The sequence below is a fragment of the Petromyzon marinus genome, chromosome 3, assembly GCF_048934315.1.
Source record: "Petromyzon marinus isolate PM22_M1 ecotype Great Lakes invasive population chromosome 3, UKy_Petmar_22M1.pri1.0, whole genome shotgun sequence".
NCBI lineage: Eukaryota > Metazoa > Chordata > Hyperoartia > Petromyzontiformes > Petromyzontidae > Petromyzon > Petromyzon marinus.
This window is the reverse complement of record NC_133669.1, coordinates 20252484-20278119: the sequence shown is the minus strand read 5'-3', so window position 1 is coordinate 20278119 and position 25636 is coordinate 20252484. Positions and strand designations below refer to the sequence as shown.

Below are 25636 nucleotides of genomic sequence, written 5' to 3'. Positions count from 1 at the left end.
CCCTTTTAGTCCATCCGCACTGCTGGATCACCGCACCGATCTTAATGCTGATGAGACACAGAATGTCGAAACCGGGTCCGGCCAGCGTTTAGCTTGCATTGACTCAATGCTAATGGTTAATTATTGCACTCGCAAAAGGCCGTGCGTTTGAAGTGGTAAAAAAAAAACGACTTTCTGTCAAAGTGGAGAGACAGATTTGAGGACGAGGTGGGGTTTTTTTTAAACGTGGCACGCGACTGCCATCTGGCGGACGAGTTAATTACTTCGTAAAAGCAACGCGTCACAATAACTCTGAACCCTGAAAGGAAAACAAATATATATGTATACACACACACACGAGGCGACGTTTCGGGCAATGGCCCCCTTCTTCGTGGCAGAGAGATCGGCTTTGAAGAAGGGCAGCGCTAATTGGCGAACGTGTTGAGTTTGTTTGCTTGGGCGAGACTCGTTCACGAAAGGTACCGCAGAGGAGCGACGAGCTAGCGATGTCTTTGACCCGTGTGTACAATAATATGCAGGCTCGAATTACGTACGGTCTATTATTTCAGTTGCACCGTGTGTATTTGGGGTTTGGAGGAAGACGATATCACGGTTACAGTGGTCGAGGTACTCCTCTACTAACGAACGAGTTAGGTTCCAGAAGTCTGTTCGTAAGTCGATTTGTTCGTAAGTCGATTTGTTCGTATGTCCCAACTTTACTCCCGTCGATTCCAAACGTGTTGTATAGCGTGTACACAAAACACGGGGAATGGATTTAAAAGTTGTATAATCTCCTGTAGATGTAGATGCCAATGGTTCTTCGTGTTCTGCACATGTAGATGCCACTGGTTCTTCATGTGCTGTAGATGCCACTGGTTCTTCACGTTCTGCAGATGTAGATGCCACTGGTTCTTCATGTTCTGCAGATGCAGATGCCACTGTTTCTTCACGTTCTGCAGATGTAGATGCCACTGTTTCTTCACGTTCTGCAGATGTAGATACCACTGTTTCTTCACGCTTTGCAGATGAAGATGAAACTGGTTCTTCATCTTCTGTAGATGTAGATGCCACTGTTTCTTCACTCTCTGCATATGTAGATGCCACTGGTTCATGTTCTGCCGATGTAGATGCCACTGGTTCTTCATGTTCTGCAGATGTAGATGTCACTGGTTCTTCATGTTCTGCATTTGTAGAGGCATTAATCTGCACTTCCATCCTGTTGGCTGGTAGCTCCCCCTTATAGTCAACAGGGGGCGGTAGCGCTGTCACGCCACTGTCAACGACCATGGCCCAGGGGGCCAACGACAATCCCTGGGAAGCGGATCCTGGGACACAATCCGCCGGACCCCGGGAGGGGAGACCGGGGAATGACGTCACCTTCCAGAAAGTTCTGGAAGGGAGGCGTGGCTAGGGCGGAGCAAGCTACGAACGAGGTATATAAGCCGGACCTCTCAAGGCTCCGCCTCAGACATCTCCAAGCTGAAGACTGAAAACCTGGGCTGAGGTTAGGATCCTGGACCCCAAGCTCCGTCGCCCTTCTAAGGGCCGGAGCTCAGCGAGGCCATTGGTCAGGACCCGAAGACCCTGGCACGGTCGGGTCAGCATAGCCTCCCCTAGGGCCCCCAGCCGGAGGACGGGGAATTAACGGGTTCCCAGTGTTAGGGCCCGTGTAGCCCGGAGGCCATACCTCCCCAGGTATCGGGTGATGGGGCCGCTACCCCTTTGTGTTAGGGACCTTGTAAAATAGAGTGTTAATAAATATCGTGTTGCCTCATAAGAAGTTCTCCGCCGATTATTTACCCACTACACATATGTGCATGCCACTGGTTCTTTATGTTCTGCAGGTGTAGATGCCACTGGTTCTTCACGTTCTGCAGATGTTTATACCACTAGTTCTTCACGTTCTGCAGATGTGGATGCCACTGGTTCTTCATGTTCTGCAGATGTAGATGCCACTGGTTCTTCGTGTTCTGCAGATGTAGATGCCACTGCTTCTTCACGTTCTGCAGATGTAGATGCCACTGCTTCTTCACGTTCTGCAGATGTAGATGCCACTGGTTCTTCACGTTCTGCAGATGTAGATGCCACTGCTTCTTCACGTTCTGCAGATGTAGATGCCACTGGTTCTTCACGTTCTGCAGATGTAGATGCCACTGGTTCTTCACGTTCTGCAGATGTAGATGCCACTGGTTCTTCACGTTCTGTAGATGTAGATGCCACTTTTTCTTTATGTTCTGCAGATGTAGATGTCACTGGTTCTTCACGTTCTGCAGATATACAGTGAGGGAAAAAAGTATTTGATCCCCTGCTGATTTTGTTGGTTTGCCCACTGACAAAGAAATGATCAGTCTATAATTTGAATGATAGGTTTATTGGAACAGTGAGAAACAGATTAACAAAAAAAATCCAGAAAAACGCATGTCAAAAATGTTATAAATTGATTTGCATTTTAATGAGGGGAATAAGTATTTGACCCCTCTGCAAAACATGACGTAGTACTTGGTGGCAACACCCTTGTTGTCAATCACAGAGGTCTGACGTTTATTGTAGTTGGCCACCAGATTTGCACACATCTCAGGAGGGATTTTGTCCCACTCCTCTTTGCAGATCTTCTCCAAGTCATTAAGGTTTCGAGGCTGACGTTTGGCAACTCGAACCTTCAGCTCCCTCCACAGATTTTCTATGGGATTAAGGTTTGGAGACTGGCTAGGCCACTCCAGGACATAAATGTGCTTCTTCTTGAACCACTCCTTTGTTGCCTTGGCCGTGTGTTTTGGGTCATTGTCATGCTGGAATACCGATCCATGATCCATTTTCAATGCCCTGGCTGAGGGAAGGAGCTTCTCACCCAATATTTGACGGTACATGGCCCCGTCCATCGTCCCTTTGATGCGGTGAAGTTCTCCTGTCCCCTTAGCAGAAAACCACCCCCAAAGCATAATGTTTCCACCTCCATGTTTGATGGTGGGGATGGTGTTCTTGGGGTCATAGGCAGCATTCCTCCTCCTCCAAACACGGCGAGTTGAGTTGATGCCAAAGAGCTCCATTTTGGTCTCATCTGACCACAACACTTTTGTTGTCCTCTGAATCATTCAGATGTTCATTGGCAAACTTCAGACGGGCATGTATACGTGCTTTCTTGAGCAGGGGGGCCTTGCGGGCGCTGCTGGATTTCAGTCCTTCACAGAGTAGTGTGTTACCAATTGTTTTCTTGGTGACTATGGTCCCAGCTGCCTTGAGATCATTGACAAGATTATCCCGTGTAGTTCTGGGCTGATTCCTCACCGTTCTCACGATCATTGCAACTCCACGAGGTGAGATCTTGCATGGAGCCCCAGGCCGAGGGAGATTGACAGTTCTTTTGTGTTTCTTCTATTTGCGAATAATCGCACCAACTGTTGTCACCTTCTCACCAAGCTGCTTGGCAATGGTCTTGTAGCCCACTCCAGCCTTGTGTAGGTCTACAATCTTGTCACTGACATCCTTGGAGAGCTCTTTGGTCTTGGCTATGGTGGAGAGTTTGGAATCTGATTGATTGATTGCTTCTGTGGACAGGTGTCTTTTATTCAGGTAACACGCTGAGATTAGGAGCACTCCCTTTAAGAGTGTGCTCCTAATCTCAGCTCGTTACCTGTATAAAAGACACCTGGGAGCCAGAAATCTTTCTGATTGAGAGGGGTTCAAATACTTATTTCCCTCATTAAAATGCAAATCAATTTATTGCATTTTTGACATGCGTTTTTCTGGATTTTGTTGTTGTTATTATGTCTCTCACGACCCTTAAAATTATATACTGATCATTTCTTTGCCAGTGGGCAAACGTACAAAATCAGCAGGGGATCAAATACTTTTTTCCCTCACTGTAGATACCACTGGTTCTTCATGTTCTGCAGATGTAAATGCCACTGGTTCTTTCTGTTCTGCAGATGCCACTGGTTCTTCACGTTCTGCAGATGTAGATGCCACTGGTTTTTCATGTTCTGCAGATGTAGATACCACTGGTTCTTCATGTTCTGCAGATGTAGATGCCACTGGTTCTTTCTGTTCTGCAGATGCCACTGGTTCTTCACGTTCTGCAGATGTAGATGCCACTGGTTCTTCATGTTCTGCAGATGTAGATGCCACTGGTTCTTTCTGTTCTGCAGATGTAGATGCCACTGGTTCTTCACGTTCTGCAGATATAGATGCCACTGGTTCTTCATGTTCTGCAGGTGTAGATGCTACTGGTTCTTCATGTTCTGCAGATGTGCATGCGACTGGTTCTTCACGTTCTGCAGATATAGATGCCACTGGTTTTTTAGGTTCTGCATATGTAGATGCCACTGGTTCTTCAAGTTCTGCAGATGTAGATGCCACTGGTGATTTATGTTCTGCAGATGTAGATGTCACTGGTTCTTCACGTTCTGCAGTTGTAGATGCCACTGGTTCTTCAAGTTCTGCAGATGTAGATGCCACTGGTTCTTTATGTTCTGCAGATGTAGATGTCACTGGTTCTTCAAGTTCTGCAGATGTCGATGCCACTGGTTTCTTCAAGTTCTGCAGATGTAGATGCCACCACCGCCATCTATTGCGTGGCGGTTGAACTTAGGACTCTCTGTCCTAACATGCAATTGGACATACGGGACAGGTTTGTTCGTATCTCTGAAAGTTCGTACGTCGAGTGTTCGCAAGTAGAAGAGTCCCTGTACAATAACTGACAAATACGTTATCATGCGTCTTGGGTGGGGGTGGGTAGAGGTGGGGTGGGTGGGTGGAGGTGGATGGGGGTGGATGGGGGTGGGTGGGGGTGGATGGAGTGGGTAGGGGTGAGTGGAGTGGGGGTGGATGGGGGTGAGTGGAGGTGGGTGGGTGGCAGTGGAGTGAGTGGAGTGGGTGGGGGTGAGTGAGTGGAGGTGGGTGGGTGGGTGTGTGGGTGGAGGTGGATGGAGTTGGTGGGGGTGAGTGGAGGTGGGTGGGTGGCGGTGGGGTGAGTGGAGTGGGTGGGGGTGAGTGGGGTGGGTGGAGGTTAGTGGGTGGGTGTGTGGGGTGGGTGGGGTGGGTGGGGGTGGATGGAGTGGGTGGGGGTGAGTGGAGTGGGTTGGAGTGAGTGAAGGTGGGTGGAGTGGGTGGGAGTGGGTGGAGGTTGGTGGGTGTGTGGGGTGGGTGGAGTGGGTGGGAGTGAGTGGAGTGGGTTGGGGTGAGTGGAGTGGGTGGGAGTGGGTGGAGGTTGGTGGGTGGGTGTGTGGGGTGGGTGGAGTGGGTGGGAGTGAGTGAAGTGGGTTGTGGTGAGTGGAGTGTGCGGGGTGGGTGGAGTGGGTTGGGGTGAGTGGAGGTGGGTGGAGTGGGTGGGAGTGGGAGGAGGTTGGTGGGTGGGTGTGTGGGGTGGGTGGAGTGGGTGGGGGTGAGTGAAGTGGGTTGGGGTGAGTGGAGTGGGTGGAGTGGGTGGGAGTGGGTGGAGGTTGGTGGGTGGGTGTGTGGGGTGGGTGGAGTGGGTGGGGGTGAGTGGAGTGGGTGGGGTGGGTGGGAGTGGGCGGGAGTGTGTGGAGTGGGTGGGGGTGAGTGGAGTGGGTGGGGTGGGTGGAGTGGGTGGGAGTGAGTGGAGTGGGTTGGGGTGGGTGGGGTGGGTTGGGGTGGGTGGGGTGGGTTGGGGTGGGTGGGGTGGGTTGGGGTGGGTGGGGTGAGTGGAGTGGGTTGGGGTGAGTGGAGGTGTGTGGGGTGGGTGGGAGTGGGCGGGAGTGAGTGGAGTGGGTGGGGGCTGCATCTCGGCTCCTCCTCCTACTCCGGCTCGTGACGCACACTCGGCACCGCTGCTGACGTGGAGGCCGAGCCCAGCTGGCAGTGGAGGAGGCGGAGGCGGTGGCGGGGCGGGCGGCGTGAGACAAACACGGCCGCGACCTCCCTCCCCCCCGGGGAGACAAAGACGGCCGGTGGTCACCTTCGTCACCAAGCGGAAGCAGCAGCGCATCGGGACGAGTCTGCTGCTGCTTCTACAGCAGCAGTCATCCTACAACAGCAGCAGCAGTCATCCTACAACAGCAGCAGCAGTCATCCTACAGCAGCAGCAGTCATCCTACAGCAGCAGTCATCCTACAGCAGCAGCAGTCATCCTACAGCAGCAGCAGTCATCCTACAGCAGCAGCAGTCATCCTACCGCAACAGCAGTCATCCTACAGCAGCAGCAGCAGTCATCCTACAGCAGCAGCAGCAGTCATCCTACAGCAGCAGCAGTCACCTTCAGTGAGTGCCGTTTGCTGTATCGCTCCTTGCGTGACGGATCACGTCCGGTTGTGATTGAAGCGACTCGGGAGCTGGGACTCAGCACCTAGGGTCTGGTTACTCAGTACCTGGGGTCTGGGACTCAGGGGCTGGTTACTCAGTACCTGGGGCCTGGGACTCAGGGCCTGGGATTCAGTACCTGGGGCCTGGGACTCAGGGCCTGGGACTCAGGACCTGGGACTTAGTACCTGGGACTCAGGGCCTGGGACCTGGGACTCAGGGCGTGGGACTCAGGACCTGCGACCTGTGTGACTTCAGATCTGGGAGCCTGGTGACAGAACTGGTCCAGTTGTGGTTAAGGGGACTAGGAGTTCGCATTGTAGTTGGACTTTGGTTGTGGTTGTTGTTGTTGTTTAAAGGGACTTGGAGCGCAACAGGCACGGGAGTCGAACCTGCGTAGTGTAATGGTCCGGGAGTTGTGGCGTCTGGCAGTGGAGGTGGATCGACTAATGCTGACGCCAGGCGCGTTGTACCCAAAGTCTGTGGTTTCGCGAAATCCCAGTCCTTAATACCCCGTGGGTTAAGACGGCATTGTGCTATGTTACCCCTACTCCTAAACCCCACGTGTGTGTGTCCATAAACCACGTGCGGATTATGTTTAACCCCAGTCCTAAACCCTATATGTATATCCCGAACCCTCACCATACCTTAACCCTAATACTAAACCCTATACGTATATCCCTCACCATACCTTAACCCTAATACTAAACCCTATATGTATATCCTGAACCATACCTTAACCCTAATATTAAATCCTATATGTATATCCCTCACCGTATCTTAACCCTAATACTAAACCCTATATGTATATCCCTTACCATACCTTAACCCTAATACTAAACCCTATATGTATATCCAGAACCATACCTTAACCCTAATACTAAGCCCTATATGTATATCCCTTACCATACCTTAACCCTAATATTAAATCCTATATGTATATCCCACACCATACCTTAACCCTAATACTAAACCCTATATGTATATATCTTACCATACCGTAACCCTAATACTAAGCCCTATATGTATATTCCGAACCATACCTTAACCCTAATACTAAACCCTATATCTCTATCTCTTACCATACCTTAACCCTAATACTAAACCCTATATGTATATCTCTTACCATACCTTAACCCTAATACTAAACCCTATATGTATATCCCGAACCATACCTTAACCCAATACTAAACCCTATATGTATATCTCTTACCATACCTTAACCCTAATACTAAACCCTATATGTATATCCCGAACCATACCTTAACCCTAATACTAAACCCTATATGTATATCCCTTACCATACCTTAACCCTAATACTAAACCCTATATGTATATCCCGAACCATATGCTGTTTTTTTTCTTGAGGCTGGCCATGAACACCCATACTGAGACCGAACCCTCTGCTGAATATCCCCATGTAGCTTTAGACCCCCTGATATATCTGTGCAATGTCTCATGCCTAAACCCCCTTAACAATGAGACTGTTACTCTAATCTTAAAAGTGTACAACAGTGCTAACAACAACGAACGCGTTAACACCAACTCAACTGGAGCCATGCGCTTACTTAACCAGAGCCTTGCAAACAATTTTCGTGCTTTTTGCTGAGGTCACGAACCTAATTCGTAACTTGAACACGCAATTCGTAACTTGAACACGCAATTCGTAACTTGAACACGCAATTCGTAACTTGAACACGCAATTCGTAACTTGAACACGCAATTCGTAACTTGAACACGCAATTCGTGACGTCAGTGGACACCTGGCCGGGCGATCTGCCAAATGGATCGTGATTCTAATCTTCGTCGTCGTCATCAGCAGATCATTTTGGCGGATAAAACGTGGGTGGGTGGGTAGGGAGGAATCCGTGATGATTGTGAAGTTTAGACGCGGCGATTGAGGCACCGGCCATAGCAACGGGGAATTTCCACCACCACGGTGATAGATCGCGAGAGTGTCATGGGGGGGGGAGGTCTGAGTTAAGTTATAGGTCTGGGCTATAGAGTGGATGATGAGTTCTAGGTCTGGGCTATAGAGTGGATGATGAGTTCTAGGTCTGGGCTATAGAGTGGGTGATGAGTTCTAGGTCTGGGCTATAGAGTGGGTGATGAGTTCTAGGTCTGGGCTATAGAGTGGGTGATGAGTTCTGGGTCTGGGCTATAGAGTGGGTGATGAGTTCTAGGTCTGGGCTATAGAGTGGGTGATGAGTTCTAGGTCTGGGCTATAGAGTGGGTGATGAGTTCTAGATCTGGGCTATAGAGTCGGTGATGAGTTCTAGGTCTGGGCTATAGAGTGGGTGATAGGTTCTAGGTCTGGGCTATAGAGTGGGTGATGAGTTCTAGGTCTGGGCTATAGAGTGGGTGATGAGTTCTAGGTCTGGGCTATAGAGTGGGTGATGAGTTCTAGGTCTGGGCTATAGAGTGGGTGATGAGTTCTAGATCTGGGCTGTAGAGTGGGCGTTGAGTTCTAGATCTGGGCTATAGAGTGGGTGATGAGTTCTAGGTCTGGCTATAGAGTGAATGATGAGTTCTAGATCTGGGCTATAGAGTGGGCGTTGAGTTCTAGATCTGGGCTATAGAGTGGGCGTTGAGTTATAGATCTGGGCTATAGAGTGGGTGATGAGTTCTAGGTCTGGGCTATAGAGTGGGTGATGAGTTTTAGGTCTGGGCTATAGAGTGGGTGATGAGTTCTGGGTCTGGGCTATAGAGTGGGTGATAGGGTCTAGATCTGGGCTATAGAGTGGGTGATGAGTTCTAGGTCTGGGCTATAGAGTGGATGATGAGTTCTAGATCTGGGCTATAGAGTGGGTGATGAGTTATAGATCTGGGATATAGAGTGGGTATTTAGTTATAGATCTGGGCTATAGAGTGGGTGATGAGTTCTAGATCTGGGCTATAGAGTGGGAGATGAGTTCTAGATCTGGGCTATAGAGTGGGTATTTAGTTATAGATCTGGGCTATAGAGTGGGTGATGAGTTATAGATCTGGGATATAGAGTGGGTATTTAGTTATAGATCTGGGCTATAGAGTGGGTGATGAGTTCTAGATCTGGGCTATAGAGTGGGAGATGAGTTCTAGATCTGGGCTATAGAGTGGGTGATAAGTTCTAGATCTGGGCTATAGAGTGGGTGATGAGTTCTAGGTTTGGGCTATAGAGTGGATGATGAGTTCTAGATCTGGGCTATAGAGTGGGTGATGAGTTATAGATCTGGGCTATAGAGTGGGTATTTAGTTATAGATCTGGGCTATAGAGTGGGTGATGAGTTATAGATCTGGGATATAGAGTGGGTATTTAGTTATAGATCTGGGCTATAGAGTGGGTGATGAGTTCTAGATCTGGGCTATAGAGTGGGAGATGAGTTCTAGATCTGGGCTATAGAGTGGGTGATGAGTTCTAGATCTGGGCTATAGAGTGGGTGATGAGTTCTAGATCTGGGCTATAGAGTGGGTGATGAGTTCTAGATCTGGGCTATAGAGTGGGAGATGAGTTCTAGATCTGGGCTATAGAGTGGGAGATGAGTTCTAGGTCTGGGCTATAGAGTGGGTGATGAGTTCTAGATCTAGGCTATAGAGTTGGCCACGAGTGATGTGTCTGGGCTATAGAGTGTGTATTTAGTTCTAGATCTGGGCTATAGAGTGGGTATTTAGTTATAGATCTGGGCTATAGAGTGGGTGATGAGTTCTAGATCTGGGCTATAGAGTGGGAGATGAGTTCTAGATCTGGGCTATAGAGTGGGTGATGAGTTCTAGATCTGGGCTATAGAGTGGGTGATGAGTTCTAGATCTGGGCTATAGAGTGGGTGATGAGTTCTAGATCTGGGCTATAGAGTGGGAGATGAGTTCTAGATCTGGGATATAGATTGGGAGATGAGTTCTAGGTCTGGGCTATAGAGTGGGTGATGAGTTCTAGATCTAGGCTATAGAGTTGGCCACGAGTGATGTGTCTGGGCTATAGAGTGTGTATTTAGTTCTAGATCTGGGCTATAGAGTGGGTATTTAGTTATAGATCTGGGCTATAGAGTGGGTGATGAGTTCTAGATCTGGGCTATAGAGTTGGCCACGAGTGATGTGTCTGGGCTATAGAGTGTGTATTTAGTTCTAGATTTGGGCTATAGAGTTGGCCACGTGTGATGTGTCTGGGCTATAGAGTGTGTATTTAGTTCTAGATCTGGGCTATAGAGTTGGTCACGAGTGATGTGTCTGGGACCCCGTGTGTTGTCTGATGCGAGCGGTTCCCGGCTCACGCCTTGCGGATCTGTCGCGTGTCCACGTCGGTTCACGCGAACGCACCGGCTACGTTTTGTTTTCTTTCCGCCTGACACAATTTTTATTCGTTTATTCATTTGACAATCGTGCGCAGGTCCCAGAAAATGTCGGGACTCTCTCTCTCTCTGTTCCAGGCGGGGCGCGGGGGGGCGGGCAGTTACATTTTGACACTCAACGTGAACAAACATTAACAACAACGAAGCGTTCCTTGCCAAACGGGTTCCAAACACATTCGTGGCTTGCGAATTATCCGTCTCTTGTGTGGCGCACGCGCGCACGCACGCACCCCCCCCCCCCCCGCTCAACTCACCGGGTGGGTCACTGAATGGAGGGGTCATTAGGAGCAGCAGGGTCACACACACACACCCACCACCACCCTCCCCCCTGCCGCATTGTCTAAGGAGAGTCCACTTAGGCGAGGATTGTTCGCCAGCACAGGCCCGCCGTCGCTGCGTTCCCTTCCGTTATGCCCTCGTGTTGCCGTCACGCACCGGGCCACGTGTTTTGACTGCAGCGGCGGCGGCAGCAGACAACAAAAGACCTTCCGCGGCGACCTGCGGCGGCTATTGTCGTGAGCAGTGCGTGCGGACAAAAAGTGTTTTCGTCCACACGACGCACAAAGATCCTCCTCCTCGCCCGTCCACCTTCGTAGCCCCGGCACTCGCTTGGGGGGGGCGAGCGCCGTCAGCGAGCGGCGCACGAGGAGGCGGGTGGACACCGCTACTCCCGGCCGCCTTTGCCTCCCCCATTGGTGATGATTACACACCGCGCCATGGTGCTCATTTGAGGCTGAGTCGACTTAGGGGAGGCCCAGCGCCGGTTCAGATAATCGTCACTGGGTGTTGGCCGTGAGCGGGAATCGAACTCGGGTCGCTGGGTTCGTAGCGCAGCGTAGCGCTACCCGCTACACTACCGCTCCCCACACAGCCACAGGTGTGGAACACTCAGATGTGACACAGGCGTGACACTCAGACGTGGCACAGCCACATGTGTGAAACACACACCTTGACACACAGGTGTGGCACACACGCACAGGTTCGGCACAGACACACAGGTGTGACACACACACACAGGTGTGAAACACACACAGGTGTGACACACACACAGGTGTGACACACACACAGGTGTGACACACACAGGTGTAACACACACACAGGTGTGACACACACACAAACACAGGTGTGACACACACAAACACAGGTGTGACACACACACACAGGTGTGACACACACACACAAGTGTGACACACACACACACGTGTGACACACACAAACACAGGTGTGACACACACGCACAGGTGCGGCACAGGCACACAGGTGTGACACACACACACAGGTGTGACACACACACAGGTGTGACACACACACAGGTGTGACACACACACACAGGTGTGACACACACACACAGGTGTGACACACACACAGGTGCGGCACAGACACACACACAGGTGCGGCACACACACACAGGTGTGACACACACACACAAGTGTGACACACACACACAGGTGTGACACACACACACAGGTGTGACACACACACACAAGTGTGACACACACACACAAGTGTGACACACACACAGGTGTGACACACACACAAGTGTGACACACACACACAGGTGTGACACACACACACAGGTGTGACACACACACAGGTGTGGCTCCGCTTCTCAGTCGTGTGCGTTTTGGAGAGCAGGCGCTGTCTCTGATCGGGGTGTGGTTGTGGCTGGAGGGGAGGGAGTGGGTGAGTGAGTGGGTGAGTAAGTCAGTGGGTGAATGAGTAAGTGAGTGGGTGAGTGAGTGGGTGGGTTAGTGAGTGAGTGAGTCAGTGAGTGAGTGAGTCTGAGTGGGTGAGTCGGTGAGTGGGTGAGTGAATGAGTGGGTGAGTCAGTGAGTGAATGAGTGGGGTGATGGAGCCAGAGAGCGGCTCTGGGTGTGATTGTGCCCAGGCGAACCGGATCAACTGGTACCCTGAGACCCCCCCACCCTCCCCCCACTCTGGGCTGTCCCAGGCAACAGCGACCCCCAGGGAAGTATACTCAACTAAACTTGTTTTTATTATTATTTCACCAGGTAAGACTCACTCGGATTCATGCAGCTCGTTTTTCAGAGGCGAACTGGCCACAAATGAAAGCGCAAAGAAGCGGCGTAACCATCGCGTGGAAATGCAGAGCAGTAGCCAAAGACTCTAAACGCGTTGTTGCTGATTCTAAATGTGGAGGGAGGAAGACCCGGAGGCAAGTGGACGTGACCACGGGGAGAATGTGCAAAACGTGCAAACTCCAAATGGACAGGCGTCGGGGTTCGGGATCGAACCCACGACCTCCTTCATACCAGACAAAGATCCCCCTTATAGCCTCGAGAGACCCTTGGGGCAAGTGCTGTTAGCGAGCACCAATGAAGGCCGAAAGGCACGCGAGGGGGTGGGTGGCCAGCACCACGCCCGGCCGTCTTTGTCTCCCCAGTGGCGATGTTTTACACACCGCACCAGGTACTCATTTGAGGCTGAATCGACCTATGGGAGGGCCTGGACCGGTTCAGATAATCGTCACCGGTGTTGGCCCTGAGCGGGATTCGAACTCGGGTCGCTGGCTTCCTGGTGCAGCGCGCTAACCGCTACACCACCGCTCCCCACACGTGTCAGACACACACGCCTGACGTTAGCTCACCTGTGTGGAGGGCGTGGTGTTTGTGTGTCATAGACTCTGGCTAATCGAAAACGAAAAAAATTGTCATTGTTGTGCGTGTGTGCGTATGAGTGTGTGTGTGCGTATGTTGGTGGTGGGAGCGGTGGTGCAGCGGTTAGCGTGCTGCACTACGAACCCGGCGACCCGAGTTCGATTCCTGCTCGCGGCCAACAACACCGGTGACGGTTATCTGAACCGGTCCTGGGCCTCCCCTAGGTGGACTCAGCCTCAAATGAGTACCTGGTGGCGGTGTGTAGTAAACATCGCCACTGGGGAAGACAAAGGCGGCCGGGCGCGGTGCTGGCCAAACCCACCCCCCTCGTGTACCACAGCGGCGGCCTTCACAGGTGTGCTGCTCGCTAACGGCACTTGCCCCAACAGCCTGCTGGAGGCTACACGGGGGATCTTTGTCTTGGTGCGAGCCGGCGTCAATTTGTTTTAAATCGCCGCTCTGCTCTGAGCACGGGACCGCGGAGGTGCGACAATGGGCAGGGATTAAACGTTGCAATCGATAAGAGTTGTAATGGGCTTCTTGAACTGTTGGTCGTCAGGTTATTGTTGTTGGATGGGTTTGGGGGGGGGGGGTAAGGGGGGCGGTGATTTCAAAGTGGAGCGGTGGGAGGGAAGAAGCTGAAAGAGAAATGTAGTGGCCTGCAGTGTGGGGTGAGTGAGTGGTGAGTGGGCTAGTGTGTGAGTGAGTAGGTGTGTGGGGAGCGGTAGTGTAGCGGTTAGCGCGCTGCGCTATGAACCTGGCGACCCGGGTTCGATTCCCGCTCACGGCCAACACCAGTGACGATTATCTGAACCGGTCCCGGGCCTCTCCTAGGTCTACTCAGCCTCAAATGAGTACCTGGTGCGGTGTGTAGTAAACATCGCCACTTGGGAGACAAAGGCGGTTGGGCGTGGTGCTGGCCACCCACCCCCTCATGTACCGTTCCGGGCTTCATAGGTGCTTGCTAACAGCACTTGCCCCTACAGTCTGTTAAGGCTATATGGGGGATCTTTATCTTTGTGGATTAGTGGGTGCTTGTGCGGGTGTGTTGTGTGGGTGAGTGGGCTAGTGTGTAGGTGTGGGTAGGTGTGTGGGTGGATGAGTGGGAGCAGGTGGGTTGTGTGAGTGAGTGAGTGAATGAGTTGGGTGAGTGAGTGTGTGGGTGTGTTCGTGGCATCGTGGCAGAGTAGTGAGTGTGGGTGGGCGAATGAGTTAGTGGGTTGGTGAGTGAGAGAGTGCATGAGTGGGCAAATGATCGGATGGGTGAGTGAATGAGTGTGTGTGTGGGTGGCTGGGTGGATGAATGAGTGAGTGGGTTAGTGTGTGGGTTTTTGTGAGTGTGGATGAGTGAGTGAGTGAGTGTGTGGGTGGCTGGGTGGATGAATGAGTGAGTGGGTTAGTGTGTGGGTTTTTGTGAGTGTGGTAGTGTGTGTGGATGAGTGGGTGAGCGAGTGAGTGGGTTAGTGTGTGAATGAGCGAGTGAGTGGGTTAGTGTGTGGGTTTTTGTGAGTGTGGATGAGTGAGTGAGTGTGTGGGCGGCTGGGTGGATGAGCGAGTGTTTTCCGTCGTGCTCTGCAGTGGGTTGAGCACAGTGTTGTGTTTAAACAAAGTGGTAAAGTATATATTTTTGTATTTATTTCCTTACCGGTAATACAACTCGTTGGGACGAAGCCCTGTGGCTACCCGTCGACCGCGTTGTGCACGCTGGTGGCGTGGCAATCGCGCGCCGCTCACTCCGAGACTCGGCCGCTAAGAGGCGTGGCGCGCGCCCTTGCCCGTCGGGGCCCCCGCCAAAAGAAAACAAAGCGCTTACCTGCGCACTTTGCGTCGTCAAACACTCCGCATTCCCCTCGGCCATCCCGTCATTAATTGTGGGTTTTTTTGTGAAGAGGGTGGCGGAGTTCCCACACTCTGGGGCAGTGCACAGTGAGTATGGAGGTCTCCGGGGGGGGGGGGGGGGGCACGGTTATCCGTTTCATCGGCTGGGTAAACGCTCGGGGTAAAAAAAAAGCTAACCGGACCTTTCGCAACCGCACGAAGTTCCCAAGTCTTCCCTGGCCACGGTTTTTGCCCCCTCTCCCTCCGCTGTGCTTGACAACACGGAGAGCCATTTTTACTGAACACACCTGCGATGGTTTCAACTGCGGCGGTTCTCATCCCTTGTTGAATTTAGTTGCAACCGAGTAAACCCACCCTTGCCTGGACACAACACGGTTCGGAGAAGTAAATGTATGAATGATGAACATCGATGTTTCAACCGAAGGTCAATTTTTGTGAGGTATCCCTAACTTGGCCAGTAACCGCAAGCGGATAAATGTTGACTTAAAGCTTTCGTGACTGCAGGAATTAATCGGTTTTTTTTTTAGCTATTTAGTTTGAACCTATCTACGTGACTTTGCCGAAAGACCAAAAGAACATGCAAGCGGAGAACAGCAAAATCAACGGATGCTCTCCATGCGTGACGTCATTTGTTCGCACTCGCCGGCTACTCTTGGAAGCCACGGTGTCTACGACCCGCGAGTTTCGAAAGGTCTTTTATGTCGTTCTAGACTACCGCGTGGATTTCAAATGTTCTCGTCGTTATGTTACATTGGCAGATCCATGCGCGGCTGTTCACCGATGACTCTCTCGTATGGTACAATGTCACGCGTTCATAAATCACCCCCTTGTGGTCTCTGCCACGTACCCCTGGGGGTCCGCGTACCCCTCCGGTTGAGCACCACCGGGTTTGAACATTGAGGCTAACGGCGGCCCTACCTCAACATCCGTGGGCTATCGTGGTCGCACGCGGACCGGTGTAACCTCTCTGGCGGCCGTAGCAGCGTCTCGCGCGTATCTGGGTCTCGCCAAGACGCACTGCTCCGCACAGATGGATTAAAGAATCCGCTGGCTGTACATTACTGCAGTATGAATAGACATTAGTCGGTGATGCTGCTGCTGCTGCTGGCAGTGGTGCATAAGCGCAATTAACAACAACAACACAACAGACCTTGACGCATGGCCTTAAAAGATTAACGTATATAATCGACGACGTTTTGGGCAACGGCCCTTCTTTATCATTAGACCTCCTTTGCCAGTACCAAAATGTAATAATAGGGTTTTCCCCTTTTTTTGGCAACAAAACTGAAACCTTTTTACGAGGATTCACGTCTGCATTAACCGCAATACCTGCAGTCAAAACGCAAACAAAAAACATACTATGATAATATATGCATTTTCCTTGAAACTGATTGGTCCACACCAAGGGACGGCTTTCTTTTGAGCCTCGACCCAATTGGTGCTCGACCAGATGACGCCAGAAGGCGTCATCTGGTCGAGCATTTTGACTGCAGGTATTGTGGTTAATGCAGACATGAATCATTGTAAAAAGGTTTCAGTTTTTCTACCAGAAAAAAGGGGAAAAACCCTATTATTATTATGAGGCCCTTCCTTAGTTTACGTTCTGCGAAGCAAAGCCCCGTAGGGCACCCCCCCCCCCACCGCCCATCGCATTATCTCCCAAAGATGCGACGAGACCAGGACGCGTACAATACCTCGCCAACCTGAGTTCGACTCCCGGCCCGCCACAGCCGAACATCATCGGGGCTGGCGATTTATCTGAGCCGGGTCGACCCGGCCCTCAAAGCGAGCGCCTGGCGTTCGTGCGGCGCGGAGAGCATCGCCATCGGGGGGGGGGGGGGGGGGGGGGCGGGGGGGGGCCGAGCCACCCACCTCCTCATGCCGCCATGGCAGCCGTCGTCATCGGTGTCGCTAACAGCACCTTGCGGCGGCGTGAGGCTGCGTGGGCTCCGGCGGTGGCGGCGGTGGTGGTGGTGGTGGGTGGAAGAGAGCAGCAGTGATCATCGGGCCCTGCGGCATGGAGGCCGGCGTGGGTGGGGGGTGGTGGGGGGAAAGGTGGGGGGGGGGCTGTGCACGCGTGGGGGGAGGGGGGGGGAGTGCCGAGTCAGCGACTCCGCCGGTCCGGCGAGGGTTGATAGGCAGCATCGCTGACGGCCAAAACTCGCCGGAATTCAAACTAAAACAATTAACTTTTTTAGTTTATTTTTACCAGGTAAGGGCTCACTCAGCTGTAGAGCTCTTTGTCTGGAGCGACCTGGCCATCACAAATGATAGCTCAACGAAGTGGCTGATATCATCATCATCGTGTGGAAATGCATAGCAGGAGCCAAGTGCTCTCAACGCCGCGATGTTGATTCTAAATGTGGAGGGAAAAACCGGAGGACGCTGAGAAACATCCACGCGACCACCACGGGGAGTGAGAGACAGAGACACGCAAACTCCAAATATACAGCAGCAGGCGTCAGGGTCGGGATCGAACCCAGGACCTCCTGCGTACCGGGCGAGGTTGTCGACATCCCGCCTGCGTGGCACCTGCCACTGCCACAGTGGAGGGGGGAGGAGGAGGAGAGGGAGCGGTGGCGGCGGCGTCGTCTTAACCGACGTGACCTTTCGCGATTGACAGACGCTACCCCCACCCCCCCCCACACTTTCCCCCACCCCCTCCCCTACGTGCGTCGCCACGCGGTTGAACGGTCGCCTGACCAGGTGCGGCCAAGCGTCACACACCTGCAGCCCGCGCTACGACGTGGAGGCAGACGGGGGTCGGCGGGTCACGCGGCGGATGGCGATCGCTACGACTCGGCTAACCTCCCATTCCCCCCCCCCCCTCGCCCGGCAGGCGGAGGAAGCCGCGGCGCCGTCGGGACCCCCGGCGGGACCCCCCCCCCCCCATCGCTCCGCACCATGCCGACAGGTGAGCCCCCCCACACCACCCAGCACCTCCCACTTTCTCCAACCGCCCCCCCCTCCCACCCACCCCCAATGCGACAGGTGAGCGCCCAGCGCTGCCCCCCCCCGTCCCCCCCTCCCACCTCCCATCCCTCCACGTCCCCCTCACCCCGCGCCATGTCGACAGGTGAGCCCCACCCCCCCCCCCCCCAAAACTACCTGGGCTGTGTAAAACAATCGTTGTTTTTTTATTTCATGTGGCAAGGACATATGCGTCACGGAGGCGTGATTGCTACTTCTCGTGCTATTTATTTTCTCCGCAATGATGCGAATGGTTATTTTGTGTTGCGTGTATGGACGTTGAACTTCTTCCGCACCGTGCGTAGGCCAATAGAGATAAACGGAGGTCTGGGGAGGGAGGACTACAAATTAAACACGCACGCACAAAAAAATAAGCAGATAATCTGATTGTGGGTTTGTCCAGAGGCCCTCTCTTCGATCGCTCTTCCGTCAATCTCGCTGAACGAGGAGTCCCTGCAAGGCTCGAGATTCGTCGTTTACGCAAGCCGGGTTCGAAATAATGAAAAAGCGATAATTCGGATAATTTGGTTAAAACGGCAACAACAGCCCAGCACGTGGCACAGCGCATGCGTGTGAGTGCGTGTGTGTGTGTGCGTTTCTGTGTGTGCACGTGTGTGTGTGTGTGCGTGTCTGACGCTGTGGTGTTGCAGTTAGCTCGTCTGCGCTACGAACCCGGCGAGCCGAGTTCAATTCCCATGCACGGCCAACACCGGCGACGGTTATCAGAACTGGTCCTGATCCTCCCCTAGGTCGACTCAGCCTTAAACGAGTGCCTGGTGCGGTGTGTAAACATCGCCACTGGGGGAGAGCTGGCGGCCAGCCATGCCTGTTGACCACCCGCCCACTTGTGTGCCGTGCACTTGCCGCAACGATCTGTTAAGGCTACACGGAGGGTCTTTGTCTTTGTGTGTGTGTGTGTGTTCAGGCACACTCACCCCCACCCCAATGGGTCCGTTTTCAGCGCTCACGCCCAGCATGTGGCCTCAAGACATCTTGGCCAAACTCGCACAGGTGACGTACGCACTCGCTCACGCACACACAAAGGCAAAGATCCCCCGTGTTGCCTTGGCATACTGTCGGGGCAAGTGCTGTCCTATAAAGGCCAACACGGCACACGAGGGGGTGGGTGGCCAACACCACGCCCGGCCACCTTTGTCTCCCCAGTGGCGATGTTTACTACACACCGCACCAGGTACTCATTTGAGGCTGAGTCAACCTAGGGGAGGCCCAGAACCGGTACAGACAATCGTCACCGGTGTTGGCCGTGAGCGGGAATTGAACTCGGGTCGCCGGGTTCGTAGCGCAGCGCAGCGCTAACCGCCTACACCACCGCTGCCCACATCAACAATTAACTTAAACTATTTTTAATTGAGGCCCACCGAGCAATATAGCTCTTTTCAGAAGCGGCCTGGTCACACGCTATGATAGCTCGATGAAGTGGCCTATCAACACGTGGAAATTGATAGCAGCCAAATACTAAATGCGTGATATTGATTATAAATAGTGGAGGAAAAAACCGGAGGCCCGGAGAGAAATCCACGCGACCGCGGAGAGAGAGCGAGCAAATTCGCAAACTCCACATATACAGCAGCAGCAGCAGGCATCAGGGTCGGGATCGAATCCACGACCTCCTGCATACCAGGCGAGGTAGTTAACATCTCGCTACCAGGAGAGATAGCTGCGCAAACTCCAAATATACAACAAACGTCAGGGTCGGGATCGAACCCACGACCTCCTGGGTATCAGGTAGTTAACATCTCCGAGCCACCGCGGCCTCTCGACGGAGCGCGCACCGAGAGGCGGGGAGGGGGCGACGTTCGCCCCCTCCAGCGTGAGCGGTGGCGACTGCTTGGGGTGGAGGGGAGGCCCTCGCGCAGCTAGCAGTGGAGAGATCATGGCAGCCGATGATTACAATGAGACCCGCGTGACCCCCCCCCCCCCCCCAATCCGCTCCCCCTCCCCTGCTCTCCCGTGCAGAAGGATGAGGAGTCGCAAGATGGGGAAGAGCTGCTCTTCGACGAGTTCGGGTTTCGCTTGGAAAAGGAAGGTGAGTGGCGACGCAAGGGCAGAGATCCCGCCGTGTGGTCCCGACAGACCGTCGGGGGCTCGGGTGCCGTCCGCGAGCACCGAATTTAAGGCCGGCGCTACGCACGATGGGGGGCGGGGGCGGGGGGGGCGGTGGGTGTGCCGAATAACACCGCTCGCTGAAAAGCCTTGACCGGACGCGCGGATCCACACGGCCGAGGTGTCTGTCTCCCGTCCCTGCTCCTCCTCCTCCTCCCCGGCGCCAGACGGGGTGGATGCGCGGCCGCCGCCGCCGCCGCCGCCGCTGCCCCCCGCGGGCGAGGACGCGCAGGTGCGCCTGCGCTGGCAGGCGTACCTGGAGTTCACACAGAACCACGGCGTGGGCGACCTCACGTGGGAGCAGCTCGCCGACACCGTGCCGCGCTCGGACAAGCTGCGCACGCTCGTGCTCGCGGGCATCCCGCACAGCATGCGTCCCCACGTGAGACACGCACACACACACACGCACACACGCACACACACACACACACGCGCACGCACGTGGCGCGCGTGTGCCCCTGGCTTTGACCCCTGCCACGATACTGTACAGATGTGTACGGAGACAAAGATTCCCTCCCCCACACGAGGGGGTGGGTCTGGCCAGCAGCACGCCCGGCCGCCTTTGTCTCCCCCAGTGACGATGTTTACACACCGCACCAGGAACTCGTTTTGAGGCCGAGTCGACCTAGGGGAGGCCAAGGACCGGTTCGAAAAGCCGTCACTGGCAATTGTACTCAGGTGGCCGGATTCTTTGCGCGCGCCGCGCTAACTACTGCGCCACCGCTCCCCACGGCTGCACACGCACGCAATGCGTACACACGCACGCAATGCGTACACATGCACGCAATGCGTACACACGCACGCGGCTTTTCTCTCCCTGTGCCGCGCCCACTTCTGTTCACTGCCCCCCCGCCCTCCTCGCCGCCCCCCCGCAGCTGTGGATCCGCCTGTCGGGAGCGCTGCTGAAGAAAAAGACGAGCGATGTGTCGTACCGCGACGTGGTGAAGGCCAGCTCCGAGGACGCCTCCCTCACGGCCAAGCAGGTGCCGCCCCCCCCCCGCCCTCCCCACGCGTCACCCCGGCCCCCGAATACGTACACGCTCGCGCACACGTACGCATCTATTTCACTCGCGTACGTACAAACGCGCGTGCTCGCACGACTCGCTCGCTCGCTCGCTCGCGCGTCTGCGTGTAGATCGAGAAGGACCTGCTGCGCACGATGCCGACCAACGCGTGCTTCTCCGAGATGACGAGCACCGGCGTGCCACGCCTCCGCCGCCTGTTGCGCGCCCTCGCCTGGCTCTACCCCGACATCGGCTACTGCCAGGGCACCGGCATGGTGAGAAGGTGACACGGGGACAACGGATGTGAGACATCGTCGGCCATGATGTACCCGCTGCTGGGTGAAGACGACCTCCGCGAGCCTTCTCCGCCTCCCACGGGCCTCGCAAACTGACGGCCCCCCCCCCCATCTCACACGTGCGGGCCGAGTTCTTCCGCCCATCGCTGCTGCCATACAACCACCCCCCCCCGCCGCCTCTCTCCCTAGCCCTTACCGCTCTTACACTACCCCCCCACCCCCTCCATGCTACCCCCCTCCCCCCTTCCTCTTACACCCCGCCCCCTCCCCGCGCGCGTCAGATCGCGGCGTGCCTGCTGCTACTGCTGGAGGAGGAGGACGCCTTCTGGTCGATGGCGGCGCTGGTGGAGGAGCTGCTGCCGGCGGCGTACTTCAGCACCACGCTGCTGGGCGTGCAGGCCGACCAGCGCGTGCTGCGCCAGCTCGTCGCCTCGCACCTCCCGCGCCTCCACGCGCTGCTCACCGAGCACGACATCGGTGTGTCCGCCTGCTCGCTCGCTCGCTCGTTTGCTTGTCCGTCCGCTCGCTCGTTCACTTGCTCGCTCATTCACTTGCTGGCTCGTTTACTTGCTGGCTCGTTCACTTGCTCGCTCGTTCACTTGCTGGCTCGTTCACTTGTTCGTTCACTTTCTCGTTCACTTGCTCGCTCATTCCCTTGCTCGCTCGTCCATTTGCTCGCTCGTCCACTTGCTCGCTCGTCCACTTGCTCGCTCGTCCACTTGCTTGCTCGTCCACTTGCTCGCTCGTTAACTTGCTTGCTCGTTCACTTGCTCGCTCGTTCACTTGCTCGCTCGTTCACTTGCTCGCTCGTTCACTTGCTCACTCGTTCACTTGCTCGCTCGTTCACTTGCTCGCTCGTTTGCTCGCTTGTTCCCCCCTTCTCCCCCCAGAGCTGTCCCTGATCACGCTGCACTGGTTCCTGACGGTGTTTGCGAGCGTGGTCCACGTGCGGCTGCTGCTGCGCCTCTGGGACATCTTCTTCTGCGAGGGCTCCGTCGTGCTCTTCCAGCTCACGCTTGGCATGCTCAAGCTGAAGGTGCGGCGGCGGTGGCGACGACGCGCAAACCGTTACACTGCCACTCCCCACTACGCGCACACACACGCAGGGTATGCACGCACACATGCAGGGTACACACGCAGGGTACACACGCACACACGCAGGGTACACACACACACATGCAGGGTACACACACACATGCAGGGTACACACGCACACACGCAGGGTACACACACACACATGCAGGGTACACACACACATGCAGGGTACACACGCAGGGTACACACACACACATGCAGGGTACACACACACGAAGGGTACACACACACGAAGGGTACACACACACACACGAAGGGTACACACACACACGTAGGGTACACACACACACGCAGGGTACACACGCAGGGTACACACACACACGCAGGATACACACGCAGGGTACACACACACGCAGGGTACACACACACACGCAGGGTACACACGTAGGGTACACACACACACGCACACGCAGGGTACACACACACACGCAGGGTACACACGCACACACACACGCAGGGTACACACACACACATGCAGGGTACACACACACACAGGGTACACACGCAGGGTACACACACAGGGTACACACGCACACATGCAGGGTACACACGCAGGGTACACACGCACACATGCAGGGTACACACGCAGGGTACACACGCAGGGTACACACGCACACATGCAGGGTACACACACACATGCAGGGTACACACACACATGCAGGGTACACACGCAGGGTACACACACACAGGGTACACACACACACGCAGGGTACACACACACACACACGCAGGGTACACACACACACACACGCAGGGTACACACACGCAGGGTACACACGCAGGGTACACACACGCAGGGTACACACGCAGGGTACACACACACACGCAGGGTACACACACACACAGGGTACACACACATACACATGCAGGGTACACACACACGCAGGGTACACACACACATGCAGGGTACACACACATACACATGCAGGATACACACACACACACGCAGGGTACACACACACACGCAGGGTACACACACACACACACGCAGGGTACACACACACACACACGCAGGGTACACACACACGCAGGGTACACACACACACACATGCAGGGTACACACACAGGGTACACACGCAGGGTACACACTCACACACACAGGGTACACACGCAGGGTACACACTCACACACGCAGGGTACATACACACACATGCAGGGTACACACACACACGCAGGGTACACACGCAGGGTACACACACACACACGTGCAGGGTACACACACACACACACACGCAGGGTACACACACACACACGCAGGGTACACACACACACGCAGGGTACACACACACACACGCAGGGTACACACACACACACGCAGGGTACACACACACACACACACGCAGGGTACACACACACATGCAGGGTACACACACATACACATGCAGGATACACACACGCAGGGTACACACACACACGCAGGGTACACACACACACACACGCAGGGTACACACACACACACACGCAGGGTACACACACACGCAGGGTACACACACACACACATGCAGGGTACACACACAGGGTACACACGCAGGGTACACACTCACACACGCAGGGTACATACACACACATGCAGGGTACACACACACACGCAGGGTACACACGCAGGGTACACACACACACACGTGCAGGGTACACACACACACACACACGCAGGGTACACACACACACACGCAGGGTACACACACACACGCAGGGTACACACACACACACGCAGGGTACACACACACACACGCAGGGTACACACACACACACGCAGGGTACACACACACACGCAGGGTACACACACACACACATGCAGGGTACACACACACACGCAGGGTATACACACACACACGCAGGATACACACACACGCAAGGTACACACACACACACACGCAGGGTACACACGCAGGGTACACACACGCAGGTTACACACACACACGCAGTGTACACACACACACACACGCAGGGTACTCACACGCAGGGTACTCACACGCAGGGTACACACACACGCAATGTACACACACACACACGCAGGGTACACACACGCAGGGTACACACACGCAGGGTACACACACACAGGGTACACACACACACACACGCAGGGTACACACACACGCAGGCTACACACACACACGCAGGGTACACACACGCAGGGTACACACACACACGCAGGGTACACACACGCAGGGTACACACACACGCAGGGTACACACACACACACGCAGGGTACACACACACACACGCAGGGTACACACACACACACGCAGGGTACACACGCAGGGTACACACACACGCAGGGTACACACACACACACGCAGGGTACACACACACACACGCAGGGTACACACGCAGGGTACACACTCACACACGCAGGGTACACACACACACGCAGGGTACACACACACACGCAGGGTACACACGCAGGGTACACACACACACATGCAGGGTACACACACACACGCAGGGTACACACGCAGGGTACACATACACACACGCAGGGTACACACACACACACACGCAGGGTACACACACACACGCAGGGTACACACACACACACGCAGGGTACACACACACACACATGCAGGGTACACACACACACACATGCAGGGTACACACACACACGCAGGGTACACACACACGCAGGATACACACACACACGCAGTGTACACACACACACACATGCAGGGTACACACGCAGGATACACACACACGCAGGTTACACACACAGGGTACACACGCAGGGCACACACACACACACGCAGTGTACACAGACACACGCAGGGTATTCACACGCAGGGTACACACACACACACGCAGGGTACACACACACAGGGTACACACACACACGCAGGGTACACACACACACGCAGGATACACACACACACACACGCAGTGTACACACACACACACACGCAGGGTACACACACACACACACGCAGGATACACACGCAGGGTACACACACACGGAGGCTACACACACAGGGTACACACGTAGGGTACACACACACACACGCAGTGTACACACACACACGCAGGGTACACACACACACGCAGTGTACACACACACACACACGCAGGGTACACACACACAGGGTACACACACACACATGCAGGGTACACACACACATGCAGGGTACACACACACACACGCA

At 54.5% G+C, this 25636-nt stretch overlaps 1 protein-coding gene across 1 annotated transcript in view; it reads left to right on the top strand.

The window, feature by feature from the left end:
* The first annotated feature begins 5760 nt into the window (after positions 1–5760).
* The window catches only part of SGSM3 (small G protein signaling modulator 3), a 43853-nt gene continuing 23977 nt past the window's right edge, over positions 5761–25636 (top strand). The window contains exons 1-9 of the mRNA XM_032978499.2: positions 5761–6195; positions 17853–17927; positions 18909–18994; positions 19961–20030; positions 20275–20489; positions 20983–21090; positions 21243–21386; positions 21689–21884; positions 22298–22443. Coding sequence (XP_032834390.1) covers positions 17918–17927; positions 18909–18994; positions 19961–20030; positions 20275–20489; positions 20983–21090; positions 21243–21386; positions 21689–21884; positions 22298–22443 — 975 coding nt within the window. The 5' untranslated portion in view covers positions 5761–6195; positions 17853–17917. The remainder of the gene's footprint in view (positions 6196–17852; positions 17928–18908; positions 18995–19960; positions 20031–20274; positions 20490–20982; positions 21091–21242; positions 21387–21688; positions 21885–22297; positions 22444–25636) is intronic.